This window comes from Nicotiana sylvestris, chromosome 11 (genome assembly GCF_000393655.2).
Source record: "Nicotiana sylvestris chromosome 11, ASM39365v2, whole genome shotgun sequence".
Classification (NCBI taxonomy): domain Eukaryota; kingdom Viridiplantae; phylum Streptophyta; class Magnoliopsida; order Solanales; family Solanaceae; genus Nicotiana; species Nicotiana sylvestris.
The window spans coordinates 122,878,760-122,903,421 of record NC_091067.1 but is presented as its reverse complement, the minus strand read 5'-3'; the positions used below and the strand labels follow the sequence as shown (position 1 = coordinate 122,903,421).

General features: G+C 38.9%; 2 protein-coding genes across 2 annotated transcripts; both read right to left on the bottom strand.

The window, feature by feature from the left end:
• Window positions 1-4,296: 4,296 nt before the first annotated feature.
• Window positions 4,297-9,270, bottom strand: LOC138881597 (uncharacterized). The gene is made up of 7 exons (XM_070161833.1): window positions 8,539-9,270; window positions 8,024-8,424; window positions 7,090-7,651; window positions 6,201-6,700; window positions 5,843-6,113; window positions 5,280-5,409; window positions 4,297-5,135 (listed from the first exon to the last, which is right to left on the bottom strand). Exons 1-7 carry the CDS (start codon window positions 9,268-9,270, stop codon window positions 4,297-4,299), a joined length of 3,435 nt encoding a protein of 1,144 aa, XP_070017934.1.
• A 9,529-nt stretch (window positions 9,271-18,799) lies between these two features.
• Window positions 18,800-22,088, bottom strand: LOC138881596 (uncharacterized). The gene is made up of 4 exons (XM_070161832.1): window positions 21,357-22,088; window positions 20,842-21,242; window positions 19,908-20,469; window positions 18,800-18,868 (listed from the first exon to the last, which is right to left on the bottom strand). Exons 1-4 carry the CDS (start codon window positions 22,086-22,088, stop codon window positions 18,800-18,802), a joined length of 1,764 nt encoding a protein of 587 aa, XP_070017933.1.
• Between the last annotated feature and the right edge of the window lie 2,574 nt (window positions 22,089-24,662).

Below are 24,662 nucleotides of genomic sequence, written 5' to 3'. Positions count from 1 at the left end.
ACAGTTTCCTTTGCATTCTCTTAAACTTTCCCTTTTAACAAAAGTCAATATGAAACTAGAAGATATAAACCAAGAGTCTGTTAAGTTGGAGGTACCAGAAGATTTAATGATTTGGCATAAATTTCCCCACTGATATACCGGTACAATTTCAATGTTATTGGTAATTTTGCGTGCTGCAGTAACAATTATAATTAAGAATCAAACCACAGATTAAATTCTTCTATTTAGGTCTTGAATACTATCAGGTATTAGATGTTGAGTGATTGCGTACCTCAACCTCAACACACCTGTTCAAACTCTAGGAGAGAGGGGAAAACCAAAATTAAAAAAAAAAAGGGTGAAATCACACATTTCAAACTCTATGAGATCATTGGAGATGTTTAACTGGTAGTAAGAATCACAGAAGCTTAACACTGAAAACATTTATACAAGGTTGAGTCCAGTAAGAAGTATGAAGAGTCGAAAGAGTTTAACACAAAGTATTCACTTAAATGATTGGTTATTCAGGATAATGAAAACAATTATCAATCATACTATATTATAAGTATGAAGTCCAAAATGTCGGGTTAAAAGACCAAAATAGACATCAAAAGTTGAATGATTGTTTTGCCCTTTACCCAAACATTATTTCAAAAACCCTTTTCGTACAAAGATGTAAATGCAAATACCATTTAGAAATACAAAAAAAAAAAAAAAAATGGCCAATAAAGAGATTTTAGAGAATTTATTATGGTACATGAATTTGAAACTATACATTTTTCAAATTAGTCTCTTGACATTCCCATACATGTACCGTTCTCAGCTGATAATATTATTATTGATATATAAAATTAGTTTCTAAATCAGTTTGACATGAAGAAGACGAAAAGCAGCAGCTATTGGCATGCCAATGTTAGACAACAAGTAATTAGCATTATCTTGAGTACTTCGATGGAGGTCGTCAACTAAGACGAGGTAACTCTAATACTGTTGTAACATTGTTTTATTAGAAACTGTTATTATGAGTACATGTACCCGAATTTCGTTGATTTATACCTGGTGCATTTTTTACTTTGATTTCTTATTTCTTTCATCCCTTTTTTTTTACTTGATAATACTGTATATTTGATGTGGCCAAGGCAAATATGAAATGATAATAAATTGATATGAAGCAAAGAAATAGAAAAAATTAAATATGATGTTACTAAGATAGATGCAGAGAGAGAAAAATCATAACAATGCAAAAGCAAGGATGTGAGGACGGGACATATATTTTATTTTAGTAGTGAGAAGGTATAGTCCGAATTTTTTCTTTTATGCAAATAATCTTTCAATTTAAATATGAGTTTACAAAGGATTTGCTTTTAATTTTGAAATCGATATCCCAACTAATCATTTGTAATTATGATCTGGAGATGAATATATTAAGCATTTTATGTTTTTCTATATATAGGATAGTTGAACAGATTTCAGATTCTCTAACTGTCTCCAACTTATTAAAACAACGATGAACTTAGTAGTAGATGATTGCACAAGATGAATTTGTTTGGAGCGCTTGGAAAACTTTATTTTGTTAATTATTATTTTTATAATCCATATATTGGAGGAGGAGGAGGAAGAGTTGCTTTTTCTACTTAATTGATATTTAAAATGGTTCCAGATTTTATGATTTTGCAACAAATTTATTTGAAATTATTTTTACTAAGAAAAACTTGTAATTTCTTCATAACTATTAACCTTCGAATTTCTCACGGTGAATATATTTTTCTATCTTCATTCCTACATATGAACAACATTTACTTCAAATGTTCTAAGTATCAAATTTTGTATAGGAAAGAGTCTTGCTTCATGTTTTAATGAGAAGTATGTTTCAATTAACTTTTTTTATTAAATTGTAAAAATCACCACATAGAAATCGGCAAATGTAATATGTTGTCTATGCAACCGAATTCACTATCCTGAAATATAATACGGCTTCTTCGTTGGTTTAGTTCGCTAAATAGGATCCATACATTATTTTTTAGGAATTTACTCTTTATTCATTACTTCGGATTTTATAAATCAAAACATAATTTTAAATATTACTTGTGTGAGTTTGAAATTTCTATGCCTACTGATAAGGGGTTTACGCGTAACCAGCGTGTCTAGAAACTAATACTATATTATAAGTGTGAATACCTAAAGTGTAAGTTAAAAGACCAAAATATCCATCAAAAGTTTGAAAGACTGTTTTACCCTCCAAACAAGCATTATTTTAAGAAACATTTTTGTGCAAAAATGTAAATATGCATTCTTCAAAGATAACAAAAGAAAAAATTTAATGCAATTAAAAAGAATTAGGAAAAATAGCAACGTAGGAGCCGTTCAGATGGCCATAGTAAATGAAAAAAAAATGATTCTTGGTCTTCCTGCAGCGCTTCTTTTTCTTCTCATAATTGCTTTATCTTCCATTGCTTATTGAAAATAAGCTTTGAACTGTACTTCCTTTTCAGTTTTCAATATTTGTTGCATATTCATGTAGGTCAGCCTTCTCTCATTTTTTATTTATTTGTTATAAATCGTGAGTAAATGATCACACCCAACTATGCCTTATAAAAAGGACCCTGCGGACGTTGCAAATATAACCTGAGTATTCTGCCCAGAGTCGAATCCACAGAGAATTAACCTATCAATCACTATCTTTAGACCCACTAAATTCTTGAGAACCAATTTCCCCAAACGTTTGAATCACAGTTGATGGTGTCTTCAATAACTAAAATTGCAAGTAAATAAACAGCTGTAACCTAAGGATGCTAAGGTTGTAAACAATAATGAGAAAACGCTAAGGTAATGACTTCCCCTATTGATGGAATCCCTTCTGTTTATGCTACATACAAATTGACCAACACCTCTCTATCAATCATGAACGCTCATCTTACCGTAAATCTCTCCCGAGTAATTACAGTAATATACTCAATGCACTCTCCCGAGATACACTAGCTAGCTCTAATTAACACGGTTCACTTTAGATTGCACTCAAGGCTTCGTTATCCCTAATCCTGCCTTTAAACCCGTAGTTATAAATCCCTCTTATACTTTGAGAGTGGTGTTGTTCAACAATAACCTAAATATGCACTCTCTCCCGAGTTATGCACACTAAATAGGCACAACTAATTGAGGATCCTGTCAATTAACTACAACATGCACAAAGTTGAACAAATAAAGATTGAGACTAGCAATTTGTATTCACATAAACAAGAAGTTCATCCCCCAATAGGTTCCATCAAAACCTTAGACAAAGGATTTAGCTACTCATAACTATGGGTAAACAAACTAAAACAATATTCATCATAAAACTTGCAAGAAAAATCAAAGAAAAGAAGAAAGATGTTTTGGGTGATCTCTCACAATTGTTTTTCCTTGCCAAAATACTCTCCAAATCAATACATGCCTCTCTTGGGCGAAGTCTAGTGTTTAAAATAGGGTTTTGGGTTAAAAATCCCGTGTTTTGCACTTTAATCCCTAAAGTTCTCCTCCTCCGCCGCGGTTCTGCCGCGGTCGCGGTCAAACCGCGGCCAAACATGCTCTCTGATTCTCACTTTGTCTGCAGCCCACTTCTACCGCGGTTCTGCCGCGGTCGCGGTGGAACCGTGGCAGTCCTCTTTCAGTTCTGACTTGAGCTGTTTCGCGTGGTTTACTTGACGGAATTTTACGATCGGCCTCTTTTTCTCCATATTTGATCCCAAAAGTACTCCATAGCCTTCTCTGGTCATATATAACCTGCAAAGCATGAAAAACACTAATAAGAGCATTTTGTTATCACTTTTATCATCCAAACTATACAAGAAGGTGGTTATTTAGAGCCTAATTATAGTTAAATTCACCTATTATCAGTGGACAATGAACTAAATTCAACAATTCATCTGGTTCCATCTCGACATACAATACCCATTTACTCCTCTCAAATTAGGTAAACATATTTCTTTCATTGTTACATGTTATATGAGCTTTGCTAATTCGACAAGATAGTGCTTGCAATCATTCTTATGGTGATCATGTTGTTTGGTTTTCTGCATACCTGGGCTCGACGGGGTCTGCCGCGGTTCTGCCGCGGTCGCGGGTGAACCGGGGTAGACGAAGTTCAGAGAGGGGTTCCCACCGCGGTTGTACCGCGGTCGCGGTTGAACCGCAGTCTGGGCAGTTTTATTTTATTTTATTTTATTTATTTTTTTTTTTGATTTTTTTTCCATATAATGTGTTACACTTACAACAATTTCGTGGGTTGCCTCCCACGCAGCGCCTGATTTAACATCGCGGTACGACGTAGGATGAGCGCAATTAAGGCTCGCTCGACCTCTGTGGTTCAGTCAGGTGTAGCGCAGACACTTCCTTTTTCTCGCTCATGCCCACATATGGCTTCAATCTTTGACCATTGACTCTAAATGTACGAGAGTCATTCTCTGTGGCAATCTCAACAGCTCCTGAAGGGAAAACTTCAACTACTCGAAATGGTCCAGACCATTGTGACTTAAGTTTACCTGGGAACAGACGTAGTCTTGAGTTGTATAGCAATACCATGTCCCCGGGTTTGAAATTTCTCTCAACAATGTTCTGGTCGTGCAGCCTCTTCATTCTCTCCTTGTACAATTTTGTGCTCTCAAAAGCAAGATATTTGAACTCCTCGAGCTCATGCAATTCAGTGACTCTTGACGTGCCCGCAGCTTCCATGTCTAAGTTCAGCTGTTTCAATGCCCACCACGCTTTATGTTCAAGTTCCACTGGCAGGTGGCAGGCCTTCCCAAACACCAACTTGTATGGTGACATACCAATTGGAGTTTTGAAGGCAGTTCTGTAAGCCCAGAGTGCATCATCTAGCTTCCTCGCCCAATCAGTTCTTATGGCGTTCACAGTTTTGGTTAACACACTCTTGATTTCTCTGTTGGACACTTCAACCTGTACACTAGTTTGCGGGTGGTAAGGAGTAGCCACCTTGTGGCGCACATCGTACTTAGCAAGCAACTTTTCAAAGGCCCTGTTGCAGAAATGAGTGCCTCCATCACTGATAATTGCTCGTGGTGTCCCAAAGCGGGTGAATATGTTCTTTTTTAGAAATCCCACCACCACTTTTGCATCATTAGTGGGTAACGCCGCAGCTTCCACCCATTTGGACATATAGTCTACAACAACAATAATGTACTTATTGCCATAGAAGCTGACGAAGGGACCCATGAAGTCAATCCCCCAGACGTCAAACACTTCCACCTCTTGAATTGGGTTCATGGGCATCTCGTGGTGTCGGGAAATGTTCCCGGTCCGCTGACATTCATTGCAGCCCTTCACCCATAGGTGCGCATCTTTAAACATTGTCGGCCAGAAGAATCCAGCCTCTAGCACCTTTGCCGCTGTCCTAACCCCTCTAATGTGTCCACCATATGCCGATGCATGACAAGCCTGCAAAATAGAAAATTGCTCTATCTCGGGGACGCATCTCCGGATCATATTATCAAGGCATATTCTAAACAGATAAGGTTCATCCTAGTAATACTGGCAGCTTTCACGAAAAAATCTTTTCCTTTGGACCGATGAAAGGTCGTGAGGAACTATACAGGTAATTAGCAAAGTCTGCATACCATGGCGCTTCCTGATGAGTGGTGGCGAGCAGTTGCTCGTCTGGAAAAGTTTCCAGTATTTCCTCAACCTCAACTACATTTTCAGCTCCCTCAAATCGTGATAGATGATCAACGACTTGATTCTCAGTGCCCTTACGGTCACGAATCTCAAGATCGCACTCTTGCAATAACAACACCCAACGAATCAGACGTGGCTTAGATTCTTTATTTTTAATTAAGTACCTAAGAGTTGCATGGTCAGTATATACAATTACCTTAGACCCTATCAGGTAGGATCGGAACTTGTCAAGCGCGAACACTACAACCAACATCTCCTTTTCAGTCACAGTGTAGTTCAACTGGGCTCCACTCAACGTTCTACTAGCATAGTAGATTGGGTGCATTAGTTTGTATTTCCGCTGGCCCAGCACTGCTCCCACTGCATAGTCACTGGCATCACATATTAGTTCGAACGGTTGCTCCCAGTTGGGGGCAACTATGATGGGTGTTGTGACCAGTCTCTTTTTCAACTCCTCAAATGCTACCCTGCAATCATCAGAAAACAAAAACGGGTGATCTTTTTCTAACAACTTACAGAGAGGGTTGGCGATTTTGGAGAAGTCTTTTATGAACCTCCGGTAAAAACCGGCATGTCCAAGGAAGCTTCTGATGGCTTTGACTGAAGTTGGTGGAGGCAGCTTTGCTATTACATCAATTTTCGCGCGATCCACCTCTATTCCCTTGCTTGACACCCGGTGCCCCAAGACTATGCCTTCTTGTACCATGAAATGACACTTCTCCCAGTTCAGAACCAAGTTAGTCTCGATGCACCATTTCAGCACACGCATCAGATTTATCAGACACTCATCAAATGAATTCCCCACCACTGAGAAGTCATCCATGAACACCTCCATTATGTCCTCAACCATGTTAGTGAATATGGCCATCATGCACCGTTGGAATGTGGCAGGTGCGTTGCATAGGCCAAAGGGCATCCGTCTAAAGGCATAAATGCCATACGGGCATGTGAAGGAGGTCTTCTCTCTGTCCTCCGGTGCAATGGAGATCTGATTGTACCTTGAGTACCCAACCAGAAAATAGAAGTGTGACCTCCCTGCCAATCTGTTCAACATCTGATCAATGAAAAAAAGTGGGAAGTGGTCTTTCCGGGTGGCTAGATTCAACTTTCGATAGTCCATACAAATTCTCCAGCCTGTGACGGTTCTTGTTGAGATCAATTCATTGTTGTCATTTGTCACAATCGTCATGATTCCCTTTTTAGGAACACATTGCACTGGGCTCACCCAGCTGCTGTCAGAGATTGGGAAAATAATTCCCGCATCCAACCATTTTATCACCTCCTTCTTCACCACTTCCTTCATGTTGGGGTTCAGCCTCCTCTGATGTTCCCTGGAAGGTTTGTGCCCCTCTTCCAGCAGAATCTTGTGCATGCAGTAGGCGGGGCTGATCCCCTGATGTCTGCCATGGTCCACCCCATGGCAATTTTGCACTCCTTTAGTACCTGTAAAAGTTTTTGAACCTGCACATCTAACAAACTAGATGAGATAATAACAGGTAATGTGGAGTCAGGTCCCAGAAATTCATACCTGAGGTGAGCTGGCAATGGCTTTAACTCCAACTTTGGTGGTTCTTCAATAGATGACTTAGCTGGAGGAGTTTCTCTCTTTTCTAAGTGCAAGGGCTCAAACTCTAGATTTCTCTCCCAGAACCCTCTACCTTCCAATGCCAACACCCATTCCGCCAAATCCTCACCATTCACTTCATCTAAGTTCATCAAACATGCAGCAAGGGGGTCCTCAATTGTCAACACCTCATCATCGGACTCTACAATTACATCCACGACATCAATAAGAGAGCAATTGGCGAACTCGCTTGGTCGCCTCATAGACTTCTGCACATTGAATGTTATTTCCTCATCATTGAGTCTCATTTTGAGCTTCCCAGTCTCACAGTCAATCAGAGCTCTCCCCGTGGCCAAGAATGGTCTTCCTAAGATTATAGGAATCTCTTCATCCACTTTGCAATCCAAGATCACAAAATCTGCAGGGCACAAATTTCCCCACCTGAATAAGCACATTATCAAGGATACCGAATGGATGCTTCACAGTCCTGTCGGCCAGCTGCAACAACATGGAGGTGGGTCTAGCTCTCCCAATGCCCAACCTCTTATAGATAGCCAGGGGCATAAGATTAATGCTGGCCCCTAAGTCACAGAGCGCCTTAGCAAAGGCAAAATTCCCAATAGTGCATGGAATTGTAAAGCTACCTGGATCGGACAACTTTTCAGCAATAGGTCTCGTCACCACTGCACTACAGGTCTGAGTAAGTGTAACCGTAGCCAAGTCTTGAAAATTAAATTTCCGGGACATCAAGTCCTTCATCATTTTTGCGTACCCAGGCATATCCTTTAAAGCTTCAACCAGTGGAATATTTACCTGGATTTGTTTGAGCATTTCAAAGAACTTTTATACTGCTCCTCCTTTTGATGCTTGGCCAGCCTCTGTGGAAAGGGTGCAGGAGGTCTCTTCTTCCTAATTACTTGGGACTTCTCTTTGTCAGTTACTATTTCAACTACTGGCTCTTCAACTGGCTCAGCTACTTTCTCGGTCTCCTGCTGAATGTTCTTTTCTTCCTGAGCAGGCTGGACTGTCACCTCTGTCAGTATCGTCGACTCATCCAGCTCAATGGGCACTGGAATGAATGTCTCAGCCTGTATATTTTCTCGAGCTCTCTCTTGTTCTACATCTAGATCCCTGCCATTACGGAGACTCACCGCCATCAGCTGCTTTGGGCTCTGATCTTTTGGATTAATCTGGGTGTCTGCAGGTAATGTCCCCTGAGGACGATTGTTCAGAGACATTGAAATTTGGCCCAATTGCACTTCAATATTTTTGATTGCTGCATCATGTGCATCTACTCTTTCATTTATTTTTGCATTGGACCCAATAACCTGCTGCATCATTGCTTCAAGTCTAGTGAACCCATCTTCTTGCCTTCCACCATGCTGTTGCTGAGGTGGGGGATACCCTTGCTGCTGATTGTTGTACCCCTGTGGCCTTGGATAAGGTGCCATATTTTTGGGAGGTCTCATACCTCCCATGCTTCCAGCATTGTACTGTGGCTGAGGCGGTCTGTATGGCTGCTGAGTTTGCTGACCCCAGTTCTGATTGCCCTGTCTCTGGCCTCCATAGTTTGACACATAGTTCACGTCTTCAGGGTACTGATGATGATGATCATGTTCTGCATTCCAAGGATTACCAACTGGCTGACTAATGCAAGATGTGCACAAGCCCCCATTGGTAGTATCTATAATGTGCACTTGCTGTTTCTGCCCTGATTCCTCCACCTTTTTGGTGAGTATGCTCATCTGTGTCAAGAGGGTCGCCACATTTTCAGCCATGGAATTTGATGGGTCAAAAGGCACTGAGTGCACCACTAGAGTGATAGGTGCATTCATCGTCGTCCACCCCGAATTTTGAGCCATTTTGTCAAGTAGACTCTGACCTTCTCTCCAGGTTTTGCTCAAAAATGCCCCACCAGCTGAGGCATCTACAATGTTCTTCATGATATCTGACAGTCCCATGTAAAACCGTTGTCCCAACATCTGATCTAGAATACCATGGTGTGGACATATAACCAACATTCCTTTAAACCGACTCCATGTCTCATGCAGTGTCTCCATTGGTTTTTGTTTAAAGCTCACGATCTCATAAATTTGTTGAGCTGTTTTGTTGGGCGGGTGGAACTTGATGTAAAATTGCTTGACTAACTCATCCCAAGTTTCTATAGAGTTTATGGGGAGTGAGTTTAGCCAGATCTGAGCAGCTCCTGTCACTGAGAATGGAAATAATAACAGTCTGATTGCTTCCGGAGTTACGTTGGGTTGCCTTTGAGTTTTGCAAATCGACAGGAAGTTCTTCAAGTGCTGCTGAGGATCTTCGGCTGGTGTCCCAGAAAATAGTCCCTTGTTTTGCAGCAAGTGCATCATGTTGTTCGTGATTTGGAACGATTCAGCTTGTATCGCGGGCACAACAATGGCAGTGGCCAGATTGTCAGCTGTGGGTTGTGCCCAGTCATATAGTGCAGCCTCAGGCACATGAGGTGCCATATATCTGACGTTTCCGTTGACATTCTACGTCATCCATGTCAATTTCGAGTTTGTGTGTTTGATGAGGTTGTTGAAGTCTTTTGTTTGCACGGTTCAATACCCGGAATGTTTTCTCGGGGTCTGAGAGTCCTTCAAGTAGTTCTCCAGTCCTCGTAGAGTTTCTAGGCATACACCTATGCAACCACGTCAACAACCTTCAAAAATTTCAATCAAAAATTTGGTGTAGAGAAAACTGACTACACTAAGAATTTTTGTATTTCTATCAATGGTAATTGATAATTCCGTTAACTCCCCGGCAACGACGCCAAAATTTGATCACGCCCAACCATGCCTTATAAAAAAAACCCTGCGGACGTTGCAAATATAACCTGAGTATTCTGCCCAGAGTCGAATCCACAGAGAGTTAACCTATCAATCACTATCTTTAGACCCACTAAATTCTTGAGAACCAATTTCCCCAAACGTTTGAATAATAGTTGATGGTGTCTTCAATAACTAAAATTGCAAGTAAATAAACAGCTGTAACCTAAGGATGCTAAGGTTGTAAAAAATAATGAGAAAACGCTAAGATAATGACTTCCCCTATTGATGGAATCCCTTCTGTTTATGCTTCATACAAATTGACCAACACCTCTCTATCAATCGTGAACGCTCATCTTACCGTAAATCTCTCCCGAGTAAGCACAATAATATACTCAATGCACTCTCCCGAGATATACTAGCTAGCTCTAATTAACACGGTTCACTTTAGATTGCACTCAAGGCTTCGTTATCCCTAATCCTGCCTTTAAACCCGCAGTTATAGATCCCTCTTATACTTTGGGAGTGGTGTTGTTCAACAATAACCTAAATATGCACTTTCTCCCGAGTTATGCACACTAAATAGGCACAGCTAATTGAGGATCCTGTCAATTAACTACAACATGCACAAAGTTGAACAAATAAAGATTGAGACTAGCAATTTGTATTCACATAAACAAGAAGTTCATCCCCCAATAGGTTCCATCAAAACCTTAGACAAAGGATTTAGCTACTCATAACTATGGGTAAACAAACTAAAACAATATTCATCATAAAACTTGCAAGAAAAATCAAAGAAAAGAAGAAAGATGTTTTGGGTGATCTCTCACAATTGTTTTTCCTTTCCAAAATACTCTCCAAATCAATACATGCCTCTCTTGAGCGAAGTCTAGTGTTTAAAATAGGGTTTTGGGCTAAAAATCCCGTGTTTTGCACTTTAGTCCCTAAAGTTCTCCTCCTTCGCCGCGGTTCTGCCGCGGTCGCGGTCAAACCGCGGCCAAACATGCTTTCTGATTCTCACTTTGTCTGTAGCCCACTTCTACTGCGGTTCTGCCGCGGTCGCGGTGGAACCACGACAGTCCTCTTTCAGTTCTGACTTGAGCTATTTCGCGTGGTTTACTTGACGAAATTTTACGATCGGCCTCTTTTTCTCCATATTTGATCCCAAAAGTACTCCATAGCCTTCTCTGGTCATATATAACCTGCAAAGCATGAAAAACACTAATAAGAGCATTTTGTTATCACTTTTATCATCCAAACTATACAAGAAGGTGGTTATTTAGAGCCTAATTATAGTTAAATTCACCTATTATCAGTGGACAATGAACTAAATTCAACAATTCATCTGGTTCCATCTCGACATACAATACCCATTTACTCCTCTCAAATTAGGTAAACATATTTCTTTAATTGTTACATGTTATATGAGCTTTGCTAATTCGACAAGATAGTGCTTGCAATCATTCTCATGGTGATCATGTTGTTTGGTTTTGTGGGTGACTTTCATATATATGGTGAATTATGTATCGATATTATTTTTCTCCAATGATATAAATAATTGATATGAAAATAGTAAAAGCTAAAATTAAAAATCAAAGAATAAAAACTCCTTTTATGGAAAACTGCTTGACAATTTAACATTAGAATCATGAAAAGATAGTATGAACATACCAAAAAAAGGTAATAAGCATCGAGTAATTTTTTGGGATATGCATTTAACCATTTCTTAAACTTTATTTGATTTATTCTTGTGTAAACTGATATTTTCATTTGATTTTTATTTTTGATTGCTTAAATAGTGCCGTCTTTGTTCATTTTCTTTTGTGCTAAATTTTTTCTAGAAGTTTTCTTCGCTGTTAATGTTTAGTGTTTTATTTACTCTTTCCTGCCAAGTTAGTTTTTTTATTGATTGGAAAATCTGTCAATCTCATAATGAGTAAAAAAAGAAAATCCTCAATAGGCTCATAAGAACCTGTCAGTTGTCGCAGTTGATTAATTAGAAATTATGTTAAAATTGACCTTTTATTGCATGAGTGGATTGAAGAGTCATATATATTTAGTTAGATTTTCTTTCATTTCTTATTGTAAATTAAGTTTTCGTGAAACGTAAATAATTAGTAAATCAAATTCTCCACAATATCATCAGATTTTTCCTTCATTTGATTATGTTGTTACTCAACAGTCGACACCTGTGCATTTTAGAGTTATTATTTCTCGAGAAGTTTTATTTTATGTCTCATACAACTTACACTAGTTGTATGAAACTTCTTTTTGTCTCACAAATTTGTGGACCCCAATCTTACACTTCTGGGTCCACAGAAATCTAGGTCCACAAAACTGTGAGACAAAAAAGTTGCCTCATACAACTAGTGTCAGTTGTATGAGACACAAAATAAATTTTTCCTTATTTCTCAGTTAGCATTTCATTTAATGGTTTGTTTTTTCTTTTAATATTTAATTTTTTCTTATTTCTAGATAATTTACTGTCAATAATTACTTTTAAAAAGGTGAAGTTTCAATACTGAGCTGCTGTTGTTGTTGAAAAGGTGAAGTATCGATAGTAAAGATGATGAAAGTAGATATTTAAGTGGTGACAGTAGAAGGAATTTTATGTTACTTTAAGAATCATATATGATACATTTCTATGGTATTTTTTTTATTATTTCTTTTTTATTTAAAATAAATGTTCTCTTTTATTTTCTCCCATAAGATTTTTTCTTCTGCAGCAACTCTTCTTTTTTCCTTATAGGAATTCTTTCATTCTCCTAATTAATTCTTCTTTAATTTCTGTGTTCTTTACTTTAGCAATTTCAGTAAAATTGTGTTTATAACGATAATAATTATTGATCGAGTAAGTTTATTATTCATGGTTAGAGCGTGCATTTTCTCCCTTCGAACTTCGTCTAACTCATCGTCTATTTTAATACTTCCTCTGTTTCAGTTTATGTAAATCTATTTCCTTTTTGGTCCGTTCTAAAAAGAATGATCCCTTTTTAAATTTGGTAACAATTTAGCTTAAATTTACAATTCTACCCCTAATGAGAAGCTTTTATAACCACACAAATACTCTGAGCTCCTTTTTGACTTGTTTAGGACCACAAATTTCAAAAGTCTTATTTTTGGTTAAACTCCGTGCCCAGTCAAACAGGTTCACATAAATTGGAAAGGAGGGAATATTATTTATAATATTTTAAAATATTTGTACTAATTAACATGATATACACATGCAAAGCACGTGCCCAAGAACTAGTGTTATTAAGTTCTACTAACTAATAGGGGACCCAATAGTGCTACTCTTCACCGGATCATGATGGTTCATGACGATCTGTTGAAGAATATTTTTATAATTACTTGATCAGTAGGTGAAACATTTGATGGACCGTAAAAGTGAGGCTACGAACGAAGAGGCATTTTGCATCAGAAAACTTATGATTTCATTTTAGTTTCCATCTTCTACTTTACTCTTTTAATATTAGTAGCTTTGTTTAGTGTATTATTCGTCGAATTTAGCTTATGCTTAATAAAACACGTACTATGAGATTTAAAGCATCATCTTTGTAACAATTTAATCGATTCTAATAAGGAACAAACAAAATTTGTACACCGTATTATATTTATTTTTTACTTTTGTTGTTGTAGCTTCTGTTAACCACACTCATTATGTCTTTTTTTGTTAGACTTCTGATGCTGCAGGCGACTCTTCATGTCTAATGAAAATATAAAATATTATTGAAAAAAGGTACATGTTTAAAGTTGAGGTTAAGAGTTCCAACAATCACAACAAAGATGAAGTCTTAAAAGTTATTATGCTTACTGACGAAGAGGAAATTATAAAGAACATGCAAAGAACATTCTATTGATCTGATGTCTAAGGTTTGCTTCTGACCAACTAACTATGTAGTCTAATTTTTTCTTCATGATGTTGCCTATTCACTTTATTGCATCATTATTTTGTGTTTGTAGATGGCTTTCGTGGTACTTGAGAGTCACACACAACACACTAATTTTGCAAAAAAATTAATTAAATGATAGATTTAATCTGACTCTTTTCCCAAGAATTGAAGAAATAACATCATGAGTTGGAACTAAACTAGGCGAGATCTTTTTATACTGAACATCTGGGATCATGAGAAGGTTAGAGATCCTTTCCACTCTTGTGTTTCATTTAAGTGTGTTGGGTGAGTGGGTGGGGGTAGAGATGAAAAGGCGTGGGCTTGCGAGTTAAGCAAAACCCCATCTTCCTCACTTGATCAAAGCCGAAAGGCTGATAAATGTTTTTTATTTTATTTTCACAGCTCAAAGAAATATCTTTGTTGTATAAATTCATTCGAGATGTTTCTGATGTAGATAGTTGTTCGTGCTGGTGGACTTTCAGCAGCAGTAGTCGTTAGAATGGTTGTAATAAGTGTTGCCATAATGCAACTATGTATGTATGGTTGAGGGTGGATTCATCTAGAGCAATAAAGGCAACATGTTGTTCGTAAAATCTTCTAACATTTCACATTCTTTTGTTTCACTAAGAGTACCAGATGTTCTACTTATTATTTCATCTAATAGTCTGCAACATACATTTATTTTTACAGGTAAGAAAAGTTACCTTATGTATGCAACAGAGAACTTTGCCTCAGCTGTAAAGGAACATATAGCTTCTAATGAAGGTGTTTTCGATTGCAACAACATTACTGTTATGTCTGTAAGTGACATAAAATCTTGATGAGAATTAATATTTTTAATGTATGCATTTCATGTGAGACTTAAAAATGTTATATAGATTATGATAACAAGGATTGGGTATTTCCAAGATCTTAGTTATCCATGTGAGTCATCGTTTATATCATCAACCAACATGACTGACTTGCTCATGTTCTCATATACTTCTAATCCAAAGTACACCACAATAAAAGGTGATGTCTTTTTTACTGTGAATTACACATATGTATAATTGTTCTTTATTTTTTCTGATAATAACTTGAGACAAATTTCTGCTTTTTCAGGTGGACTTATCCTTTTTAAAGCCAAGTACTTCTGTAGCATTACTCCAGTATGTTGTAACAACTAAGCTATCCAAATTTACACAAAAATTGCTAATTTATTTTAGAAATGATGTAATTAATAGTAAAAATTGAATGTTGCTGCCTTCTATCGCACATATGTTCTCTTGGATTTGGTGTTTATCCAAATTGACTATAACAAAACTCTCGATTATTTTATATCTACTATCAATATATGTTTGATTATTGGTGTCACGACCCTAACCCAGACCCGGTCGTGATGACGCCTCTCGTGAAGACAAGGCCAGTAGACACTTTTCATTTTTCAATTATTAACAGTTAAACATTTAAGAAACAGTCTAAACATGATAAAATAAATCCGAAATAACAATGATAACATAAATACGTGGAAGAACACCTATACACAGCCCTAACCGGGGTGTCACTAGTCATGAGCATCTATAAAACCTAATACAAGTCTAAAATGTCTGCAAACTATTACAAATGTCTGATAAGAGATAGAAATGATAAAGAGGGAGAAACACGGGACTGTGGACGTCAAGCAGCTACCTCGTGGACTCCGATATCTGCCGGGAGCTCTCAACTCGCATTAGCAGGATCCGCAATACCTAAATTTGCACACAGGGGTGCAGAGAGTAAAGTGAGTACTCCAACTCAGTGAGTAACAAATGTAAATAAAGGCTGAAAGCAAGAAATCACGTAAGGCACAAAACATTCTATAATGAAGCAGTAAAACCATTTAAAAACAGTAAATCAGTGCAAGATAGGTAAAATCCTTTAACTCAAGTTTAACTTCATGAAAAGCCTTTCTCAATAATTAAGCAGGTAATTGACAGTCAATTATGAAAAGTAAACACATAAAGGTTCGCCCTTCGGGCACAGTATCAACAAATCCGCCCCTCGGGCAACATCTCAGAACAGTATCAGCCTCTCGGACAATCACATAGAACAATACCAGTCTCTTGGGCTCAATCTCACATCACAATGGGTACCGACGCTCACTGGGGGTGTACAGACTCCTGAAGGGGCCCCTTACGGCCCAAACGCAATATCAAGCACCTCGTGGCGTCAACACTAGGCCCTCGGCCTCATATCAATCAAGCCACCTCGTGGCGTACATATCTCAGGCCCTCGATCTCATAATCAGTATTAAATATTTCTTCACAACATAGGCCCTCAGCCTTACTCAGTCTAAAAAAATCCTCAAAAGCCACTCGGGCAGTAGTAAAACATGTTTCTTAGCCCAAAATATCATTTAAGTGTTAAAACAGTAAACTTGGCTGAGTACAAAAACAGTGAAATATAACAAGTCTGAGTTCAAGTATAAAGTCAAAACAGTGAGGAAATACCAGTAAAAATCCCCGAGGGGTTCAAATAGTTGGCACAAGGCGCAAATATGGCATTTAGCCCAAATCATGATGATAGCAAATAGATTTCAGTCAAATACGCGGTAAAATAGTCATTTGGGACAGACCAAGTCACAATTCCCAACAGTGCACGACCCCACACTCGTCATCAAGTGTGTACATCACCTCAATATAGCATAACAATGTGCAAGTCCGGGGTTTCATACCCTCAGAGCAGCATTTACAATCATTACTCACCTCGAACCGGTCAAATCTCTAGCTCGCGATGCCTTTGCCCCTCGAATCGGCATCCACTCGCATCGAATTTATCCAAAATCAGAATGAGGACGTCAAAATATGCTAAGGGAACGAAGCCCAAGCGAAAACAATCAATAAATGGCACAAATCCCGAAATTACCAAAACCTGACCCCCGAGCCCACGTCTCGAAATTCAATAATTTTTACATCAATAGATTCCTTATCTCCCTACGAGTTCATACATATCAAAAGTTCAGAAATCCGACCCCAAATGGTCCTTCAAATCCTCAATTAAAGGCCTAAGTTCTCAAGCCCTAGTTCCCCAATTTTCACCCTTAATCTCCACTAAAACCATGATTAAACAATGAAAAAATGATCTTAAACCCAAGTAATTAAGCTTAGGGAACTTACCCAACTGATATCCTTTGATTCCTCTTGAAATCCTATGCCTTAGCCTCTTTCCCGTCTTCAAAAATGATAAACTTATCAAAATTTCGCGAAGAAGACAATTTATACCTTCTGCCCAGACCTTTTCGCATATGCGGTCCCATACCCGCTTCTGCGGTACCGCAATTGCGGTTCAACGTCCGCTTCTACAGAATCACTTAAGTTCTCAGCCATCCGCATCTGCGGTTCCTCGCCCGCATCTGCGGTTCCTCGCCCGCATCTGCGGTTCCTCGCCCGCATCTGCGACATTGCAGATGCGGTTCTCCTAGCCGCTTCTGCGGTCCCAGTCAAACATACCTCTGGTCGCTTCTGCGGCCACTCTCTCGCATATACGGCGCCACACTTGCAGTCCCCAATCCGCAGGTGCGAAAATACCAGAAGGAGCATTCAACAGGTGCAACAACAATCCAAACTTCCCGTTAACCTTCCGAAATCACCCCGAGGCCCCCGGGACCTCAACCAAAAGCACAAATATATCCTAATACCTTATTCAAACTTGTTCCAATCATCAAAACACCTCAAACAATATCAAATCATCCAAAACACATCGGAGTGAAGCCAAACTTTCTAAAATCTTCTGAATTCCGCTTTTGATCAAAAACCCAACCAAACCACGTCCGAATGACCTGAAATTTTGCACACACTTCCCAAATGACCCAACAGAACTACTGCGACTCTCAGAATTCCATTCCGACCCCTATATCAAAATCTTGCCTATTAACCGGAAATCGCCAAAATCTCAACTTCGCCAATTCAAGCCTAAATCAACTCCGAATCTTCAAAACTCATTTCGATCGCACTCCTAGGTCATAAATCACCTCCAGAAGCTAACCGAACCATCAGAACACACATCCGAGCCCTGTAACACATAAGTCAACATCTGGTTGACTTTCCAACTTAAACTTCCTTAAAAGAGACTAAGTGTCTCAAACCTTACCAAAATCATTCCGGATTTGATCCGACCAATCCGATACCACAAAATACGGATAAGGAAGCATAAAGAAACAGAAATGGGGAAAATGGAGCGGTAACTCATGAGACGACTGGCCGGGTCGTCACAATTGGTTGAGATTTTGTATCATTATTTTACTTTCCCTGCAACTATGGACGATGTGTATATGAACTATAAGTGAATTTTTGGAAATCTACTTTACCTTTTGGCTTATTACAGTTATCTAACCTTCTTTGCTAATCATGTTTTTGTGCATAGATATTGGTGGTTCCTCGCATAGATACAATCCCATGAAATTTATATATTTATTTTTTGATTTAATTCTTTTGAATGTGATCGCTAAATTTAATCTACAATAAAGACATGTTTCTACTATATCATTTTTTTTTTGAAATGATGCGGGTACGTATACTAGTGATAAAGAAAGAAAATGTCTTTTACCGTTTAGATTATACATATCAGAAATAATATGGCCCAATTTTGCTTACGCAGTTAGATTTGTCTTTAGGATTGAAATTTTGAGAAATATAAAATACGAAAAGAGGCAGGTGCAGTCCTAAAACTACATATCTATCCATATGATCACAATGTTAGAGAAAGCGATTGTGCTGAAATAAATATAAATCATTCATAATTTAGAAATGTCTATACTTATTAGGGTTTAATATTTTATTAAAATAAATTTTATGACCGCGCGAAGCGCAAATAAATTTACTAGTATATATATAAAGTTGAGCCTCACATAGTTGATGTGGCATACCTCTAAAACCTGTATACCTATTTTTCTTTTATCTCCTTGTTCTGACTTCCTTTTCTTTTAATGCTCCAGCATCAAAGAAGATGCCTTTTCCCATCCCCTGAATAGTTACTTCACTTTAAATTCTTATTAATTACTCTCCCAAATGTAACGTATATCCTCTCTAAAATTTGTACAGACTTTTTAATCTTTATCCACTCCTGAATATTCTTTACCCACGAAACCAACAAATATCAGTACCTTTCTCCTTCTTCTTCAAATTTGCAGGGGTTCTGGTGATCTTTTATCGTCCTTTTGATGTGGGTTTGGAGCAGTTGAGACACAATCATCATAATCACCTTCAGATTTTTTTTTTTATTTTCTTGTGGACACCTTTAATTTTGCTTTCTTCTTTTTCAGCATTAACATCTAAACTTACTTGTACACTTTAGCAGTGACGAAGATAACAACAGTAGAAAGCAATGCCATAAAAAGGTTAGGAAGTTTTATTCAGTCATAATTCATTCATTGTTTATGCAGTTATTATTTGAAAACTAGCAGTTCAATGCGATTTGTGTATTAGTTATGCATATGGCAGTTTTTTGTCGAGAAATATACGAAATTTGGTCTGATCTGTCTAAAGGCATAAATGCCATACGGGCATGTGAAGGAGGTCTTCTCTCTGTCCTCCGGTGCAATGGAGATCTGATTGTACCTTGAGTACCCAACCAGAAAATAGAAGTGTGACCTCCCTGCCAATCTGTTCAACATCTGATCAATGAAAAAAAGTGGGAAGTGGTCTTTCCGGGTGGCTAGATTCAACTTTCGATAGTCCATACAAATTCTCCAGCCTGTGACGGTTCTTGTTGAGATCAATTCATTGTTGTCATTTGTCACAATCGTCATGATTCCCTTTTTAGGAACACATTGCACTGGGCTCACCCAGCTGCTGTCAGAGATTGGGAAAATAATTCCCGCATCCAACCATTTTATCACCTCCTTCTTCACCACTTCCTTCATGTTGGGGTTCAGCCTCCTCTGATGTTCCCTGGAAGGTTTGTGCCCCTCTTCCAGCAGAATCTTGTGCATGCAGTAGGCGGGGCTGATCCCCTGATGTCTGCCATGGTCCACCCCATGGCAATTTTGCACTCCTTTAGTACCTGTAAAAGTTTTTGAACCTGCACATCTAACAAACTAGATGAGATAATAACAGGTAATGTGGAGTCAGGTCCCAGAAATTCATACCTGAGGTGAGCTGGCAATGGCTTTAACTCCAACTTTGGTGGTTCTTCAATAGATGACTTAGCTGGAGGAGTTTCTCTCTTTTCTAAGTGCAAGGGCTCAAACTCTAGATTTCTCTCCCAGAACCCTCTACCTTCCAATGCCAACACCCATTCCGCCAAATCCTCACCATTCACTTCATCTAAGTTCATCAAACATGCAGCAAGGGGGTCCTCAATTGTCAACACCTCATCATCGGACTCTACAATTACATCCACGACATCAATAAGAGAGCAATTGGCGAACTCGCTTGGTCGCCTCATAGACTTCTGCACATTGAATGTTATTTCCTCATCATTGAGTCTCATTTTGAGCTTCCCAGTCTCACAGTCAATCAGAGCTCTCCCCGTGGCCAAGAATGGTCTTCCTAAGATTATAGGAATCTCTTCATCCACTTTGCAATCCAAGATCACAAAATCTGCAGGGCACAAATTTCCCCACCTGAATAAGCACATTATCAAGGATACCGAATGGATGCTTCACAGTCCTGTCGGCCAGCTGCAACAACATGGAGGTGGGTCTAGCTCTCCCAATGCCCAACCTCTTATAGATAGCCAGGGGCATAAGATTAATGCTGGCCCCTAAGTCACAGAGCGCCTTAGCAAAGGCAAAATTCCCAATAGTGCATGGAATTGTAAAGCTACCTGGATCGGACAACTTTTCAGCAATAGGTCTCGTCACCACTGCACTACAGGTCTGAGTAAGTGTAACCGTAGCCAAGTCTTGAAAATTAAATTTCCGGGACATCAAGTCCTTCATCATTTTTGCGTACCCAGGCATATCCTTTAAAGCTTCAACCAGTGGAATATTTACCTGGATTTGTTTGAGCATTTCAAAGAACTTTTATACTGCTCCTCCTTTTGATGCTTGGCCAGCCTCTGTGGAAAGGGTGCAGGAGGTCTCTTCTTCCTAATTACTTGGGACTTCTCTTTGTCAGTTACTATTTCAACTACTGGCTCTTCAACTGGCTCAGCTACTTTCTCGGTCTCCTGCTGAATGTTCTTTTCTTCCTGAGCAGGCTGGACTGTCACCTCTGTCAGTATCGTCGACTCATCCAGCTCAATGGGCACTGGAATGAATGTCTCAGCCTGTATATTTTCTCGAGCTCTCTCTTGTTCTACATCTAGATCCCTGCCATTACGGAGACTCACCACCATCAGCTGCTTTGGGCTCTGATCTTTTGGATTAATCTGGGTGTCTGCAGGTAATGTCCCCTGAGGACGATTGTTCAGAGACATTGAAATTTGGCCCAATTGCACTTCAATATTTTTGATTGCTGCATCATGTGCATCTACTCTTTCATTTATTTTTGCATTGGACCCAATAACCTGCTGCATCATTGCTTCAAGTCTAGTGAACCCATCTTCTTGCCTTCCACCATGCTGTTGCTGAGGTGGGGGATACCCTTGCTGCTGATTGTTGTACCCCTGTGGCCTTGGATAAGGTGCCATATTTTTGGGAGGTCTCATACCTCCCATGCTTCCAGCATTGTACTGTGGCTGAGGCGGTCTGTATGGCTGCTGAGTTTGCTGACCCCAGTTCTGATTGCCCTGTCTCTGGCCTCCATAGTTTGACACATAGTTCACGTCTTCAGGGTACTGATGATGATGATCATGTTCTGCATTCCAAGGATTACCAACTGGCTGACTAATGCAAGATGTGCACAAGCCCCCATTGGTAGTATCTATAATGTGCACTTGCTGTTTCTGCCCTGATTCCTCCACCTTTTTGGTGAGTATGCTCATCTGTGTCAAGAGGGTCGCCACATTTTCAGCCATGGAATTTGATGGGTCAAAAGGCACTGAGTGCACCACTAGAGTGATAGGTGCATTCATCGTCGTCCACCCCGAATTTTGAGCCATTTTGTCAAGTAGACTCTGACCTTCTCTCCAGGTTTTGCTCAAAAATGCCCCACCAGCTGAGGCATCTACAATGTTCTTCATGATATCTGACAGTCCCATGTAAAACCGTTGTCCCAACATCTGATCTAGAATACCATGGTGTGGACATATAACCAACATTCCTTTAAACCGACTCCATGTCTCATGCAGTGTCTCCATTGGTTTTTGTTTAAAGCTCACGATCTCATAAATTTGTTGAGCTGTTTTGTTGGGCGGGTGGAACTTGATGTAAAATTGCTTGACTAACTCATCCCAAGTTTCTATAGAGTTTATGGGGAGTGAGTTTAGCCAGATCTGAGCAGCTCCTGTCACTGAGAATGGAAATAATAACAGTCTGATTGCTTCCGGAGTTACGTTGGGTTGCCTTTGAGTTTTGCAAATCGACAGGAAGTTCTTCAAGTGCTGCTGAGGATCTTCGGCTGGTGTCCCAGAAAATAGTCCCTTGTTTTGCAGCAAGTGCATCATGTTGTTCGTGATTTGGAACGATTCAGCTTGTATCGCGGGCACAACAATGGCAGTGGCCAGATTGTCAGCTGTGGGTTGTGCCCAGTCATATAGTGCAGCCTCAGGCACATGAGGTGCCATATATCTGACGTTTCCGTTGACATTCTACGTCATCCATGTCAATTTCGAGTTTGTGTGTTTGATGAGGTTGTTGAAGTCTTTTGTTTGCACGGTTCAATACCCGGAATGTTTTCTCGGGGTCTGAGAGTCCTTCAAGTAGTTCTCCAGTCCTCGTAGAGTTTCTAGGCATACACCTATGCAACCACGTCAACAACCTTCAAAAATTTCAATCAAAAATTTGGTGTAGAGAAAACTGACTACACTAAGAATTTTTGTATTTCTATCAATGGTAATTGATAATTCCGTTAACTCCCCGGCAACGACGCCAAAATTTGATCACGCCCAACCATGCCTTATAAAAAAAACCCTGCGGACGTTGCAAATATAACCTGAGTATTCTGCCCAGAGTCGAATCCACAGAGAGTTAACCTATCAATCACTATCTTTAGACCCACTAAATTCTTGAGAACCAATTTCCCCAAACGTTTGAATAATAGTTGATGGTGTCTTCAATAACTAAAATTGCAAGTAAATAAACAGCTGTAACCTAAGGATGCTAAGGTTGTAAAAAATAATGAGAAAACGCTAAGATAATGACTTCCCCTATTGATGGAATCCCTTCTGTTTATGCTTCATACAAATTGACCAACACCTCTCTATCAATCGTGAACGCTCATCTTACCGTAAATCTCTCCCGAGTAAGCACAATAATATACTCAATGCACTCTCCCGAGATATACTAGCTAGCTCTAATTAACACGGTTCACTTTAGATTGCACTCAAGGCTTCGTTATCCCTAATCCTGCCTTTAAACCCGCAGTTATAGATCCCTCTTATACTTTGGGAGTGGTGTTGTTCAACAATAACCTAAATATGCACTTTCTCCCGAGTTATGCACACTAAATAGGCACAGCTAATTGAGGATCCTGTCAATTAACTACAACATGCACAAAGTTGAACAAATAAAGATTGAGACTAGCAATTTGTATTCACATAAACAAGAAGTTCATCCCCCAATAGGTTCCATCAAAACCTTAGACAAAGGATTTAGCTACTCATAACTATGGGTAAACAAACTAAAACAATATTCATCATAAAACTTGCAAGAAAAATCAAAGAAAAGAAGAAAGATGTTTTGGGTGATCTCTCACAATTGTTTTTCCTTTCCAAAATACTCTCCAAATCAATACATGCCTCTCTTGAGCGAAGTCTAGTGTTTAAAATAGGGTTTTGGGCTAAAAATCCCGTGTTTTGCACTTTAGTCCCTAAAGTTCTCCTCCTTCGCCGCGGTTCTGCCGCGGTCGCGGTCAAACCGCGGCCAAACATGCTTTCTGATTCTCACTTTGTCTGTAGCCCACTTCTACTGCGGTTCTGCCGCGGTCGCGGTGGAACCACGACAGTCCTCTTTCAGTTCTGACTTGAGCTATTTCGCGTGGTTTACTTGACGAAATTTTACGATCGGCCTCTTTTTCTCCATATTTGATCCCAAAAGTACTCCATAGCCTTCTCTGGTCATATATAACCTGCAAAGCATGAAAAACACTAATAAGAGCATTTTGTTATCACTTTTATCATCCAAACTATACAAGAAGGTGGTTATTTAGAGCCTAATTATAGTTAAATTCACCTATTATCAGTGGACAATGAACTAAATTCAACAATTCATCTGGTTCCATCTCGACATACAATACCCATTTACTCCTCTCAAATTAGGTAAACATATTTCTTTAATTGTTACATGTTATATGAGCTTTGCTAATTCGACAAGATAGTGCTTGCAATCATTCTCATGGTGATCATGTTGTTTGGTTTTGTGGGTGACTTTCATATATATGGTGAATTATGTATCGATATTATTTTTCTCCAATGATATAAATAATTGATATGAAAATAGTAAAAGCTAAAATTAAAAATCAAAGAATAAAAACTCCTTTTATGGAAAACTGCTTGACAATTTAACATTAGAATCATGAAAAGATAGTATGAACATACCAAAAAAAGGTAATAAGCATCGAGTAATTTTTTGGGATATGCATTTAACCATTTCTTAAACTTTATTTGATTTATTCTTGTGTAAACTGATATTTTCATTTGATTTTTATTTTTGATTGCTTAAATAGTGCAGTCTTTGTTCATTTTCTTTTGTGCTAAATTTTTTCTAGAAGTTTT

What these genes read in the sequence shown, in the direction of transcription:
- LOC138881597 (XM_070161833.1), bottom strand. Translation starts at nt 9,270, where the DNA reads ATGGAGACACTGCATGAGACATGGAGTCGGTTTAAAGGAATGTTGGTT. An exon ending in AAATGCTCAAACAAATCCAG is followed by an intron (nt 7,652 to 8,023) that starts GTAAATATTCCA and finishes GTGCTTATTCAG; the next exon opens with GTGGGGAAATTTGTGCCCTG. An exon ending in CCTACCTGATAGGGTCTAAG is followed by an intron (nt 5,410 to 5,842) that starts GTAATTGTATAT and finishes TCTATTTTGCAG; the next exon opens with GCTTGTCATGCATCGGCATA.
- LOC138881596 (XM_070161832.1), bottom strand. Translation starts at nt 22,088, where the DNA reads ATGGAGACACTGCATGAGACATGGAGTCGGTTTAAAGGAATGTTGGTT. An exon ending in TTGAAGCAATGATGCAGCAG is followed by an intron (nt 21,243 to 21,356) that starts GTTATTGGGTCC and finishes AATCGTCCTCAG; the next exon opens with GGGACATTACCTGCAGACAC. An exon ending in AAATGCTCAAACAAATCCAG is followed by an intron (nt 20,470 to 20,841) that starts GTAAATATTCCA and finishes GTGCTTATTCAG; the next exon opens with GTGGGGAAATTTGTGCCCTG.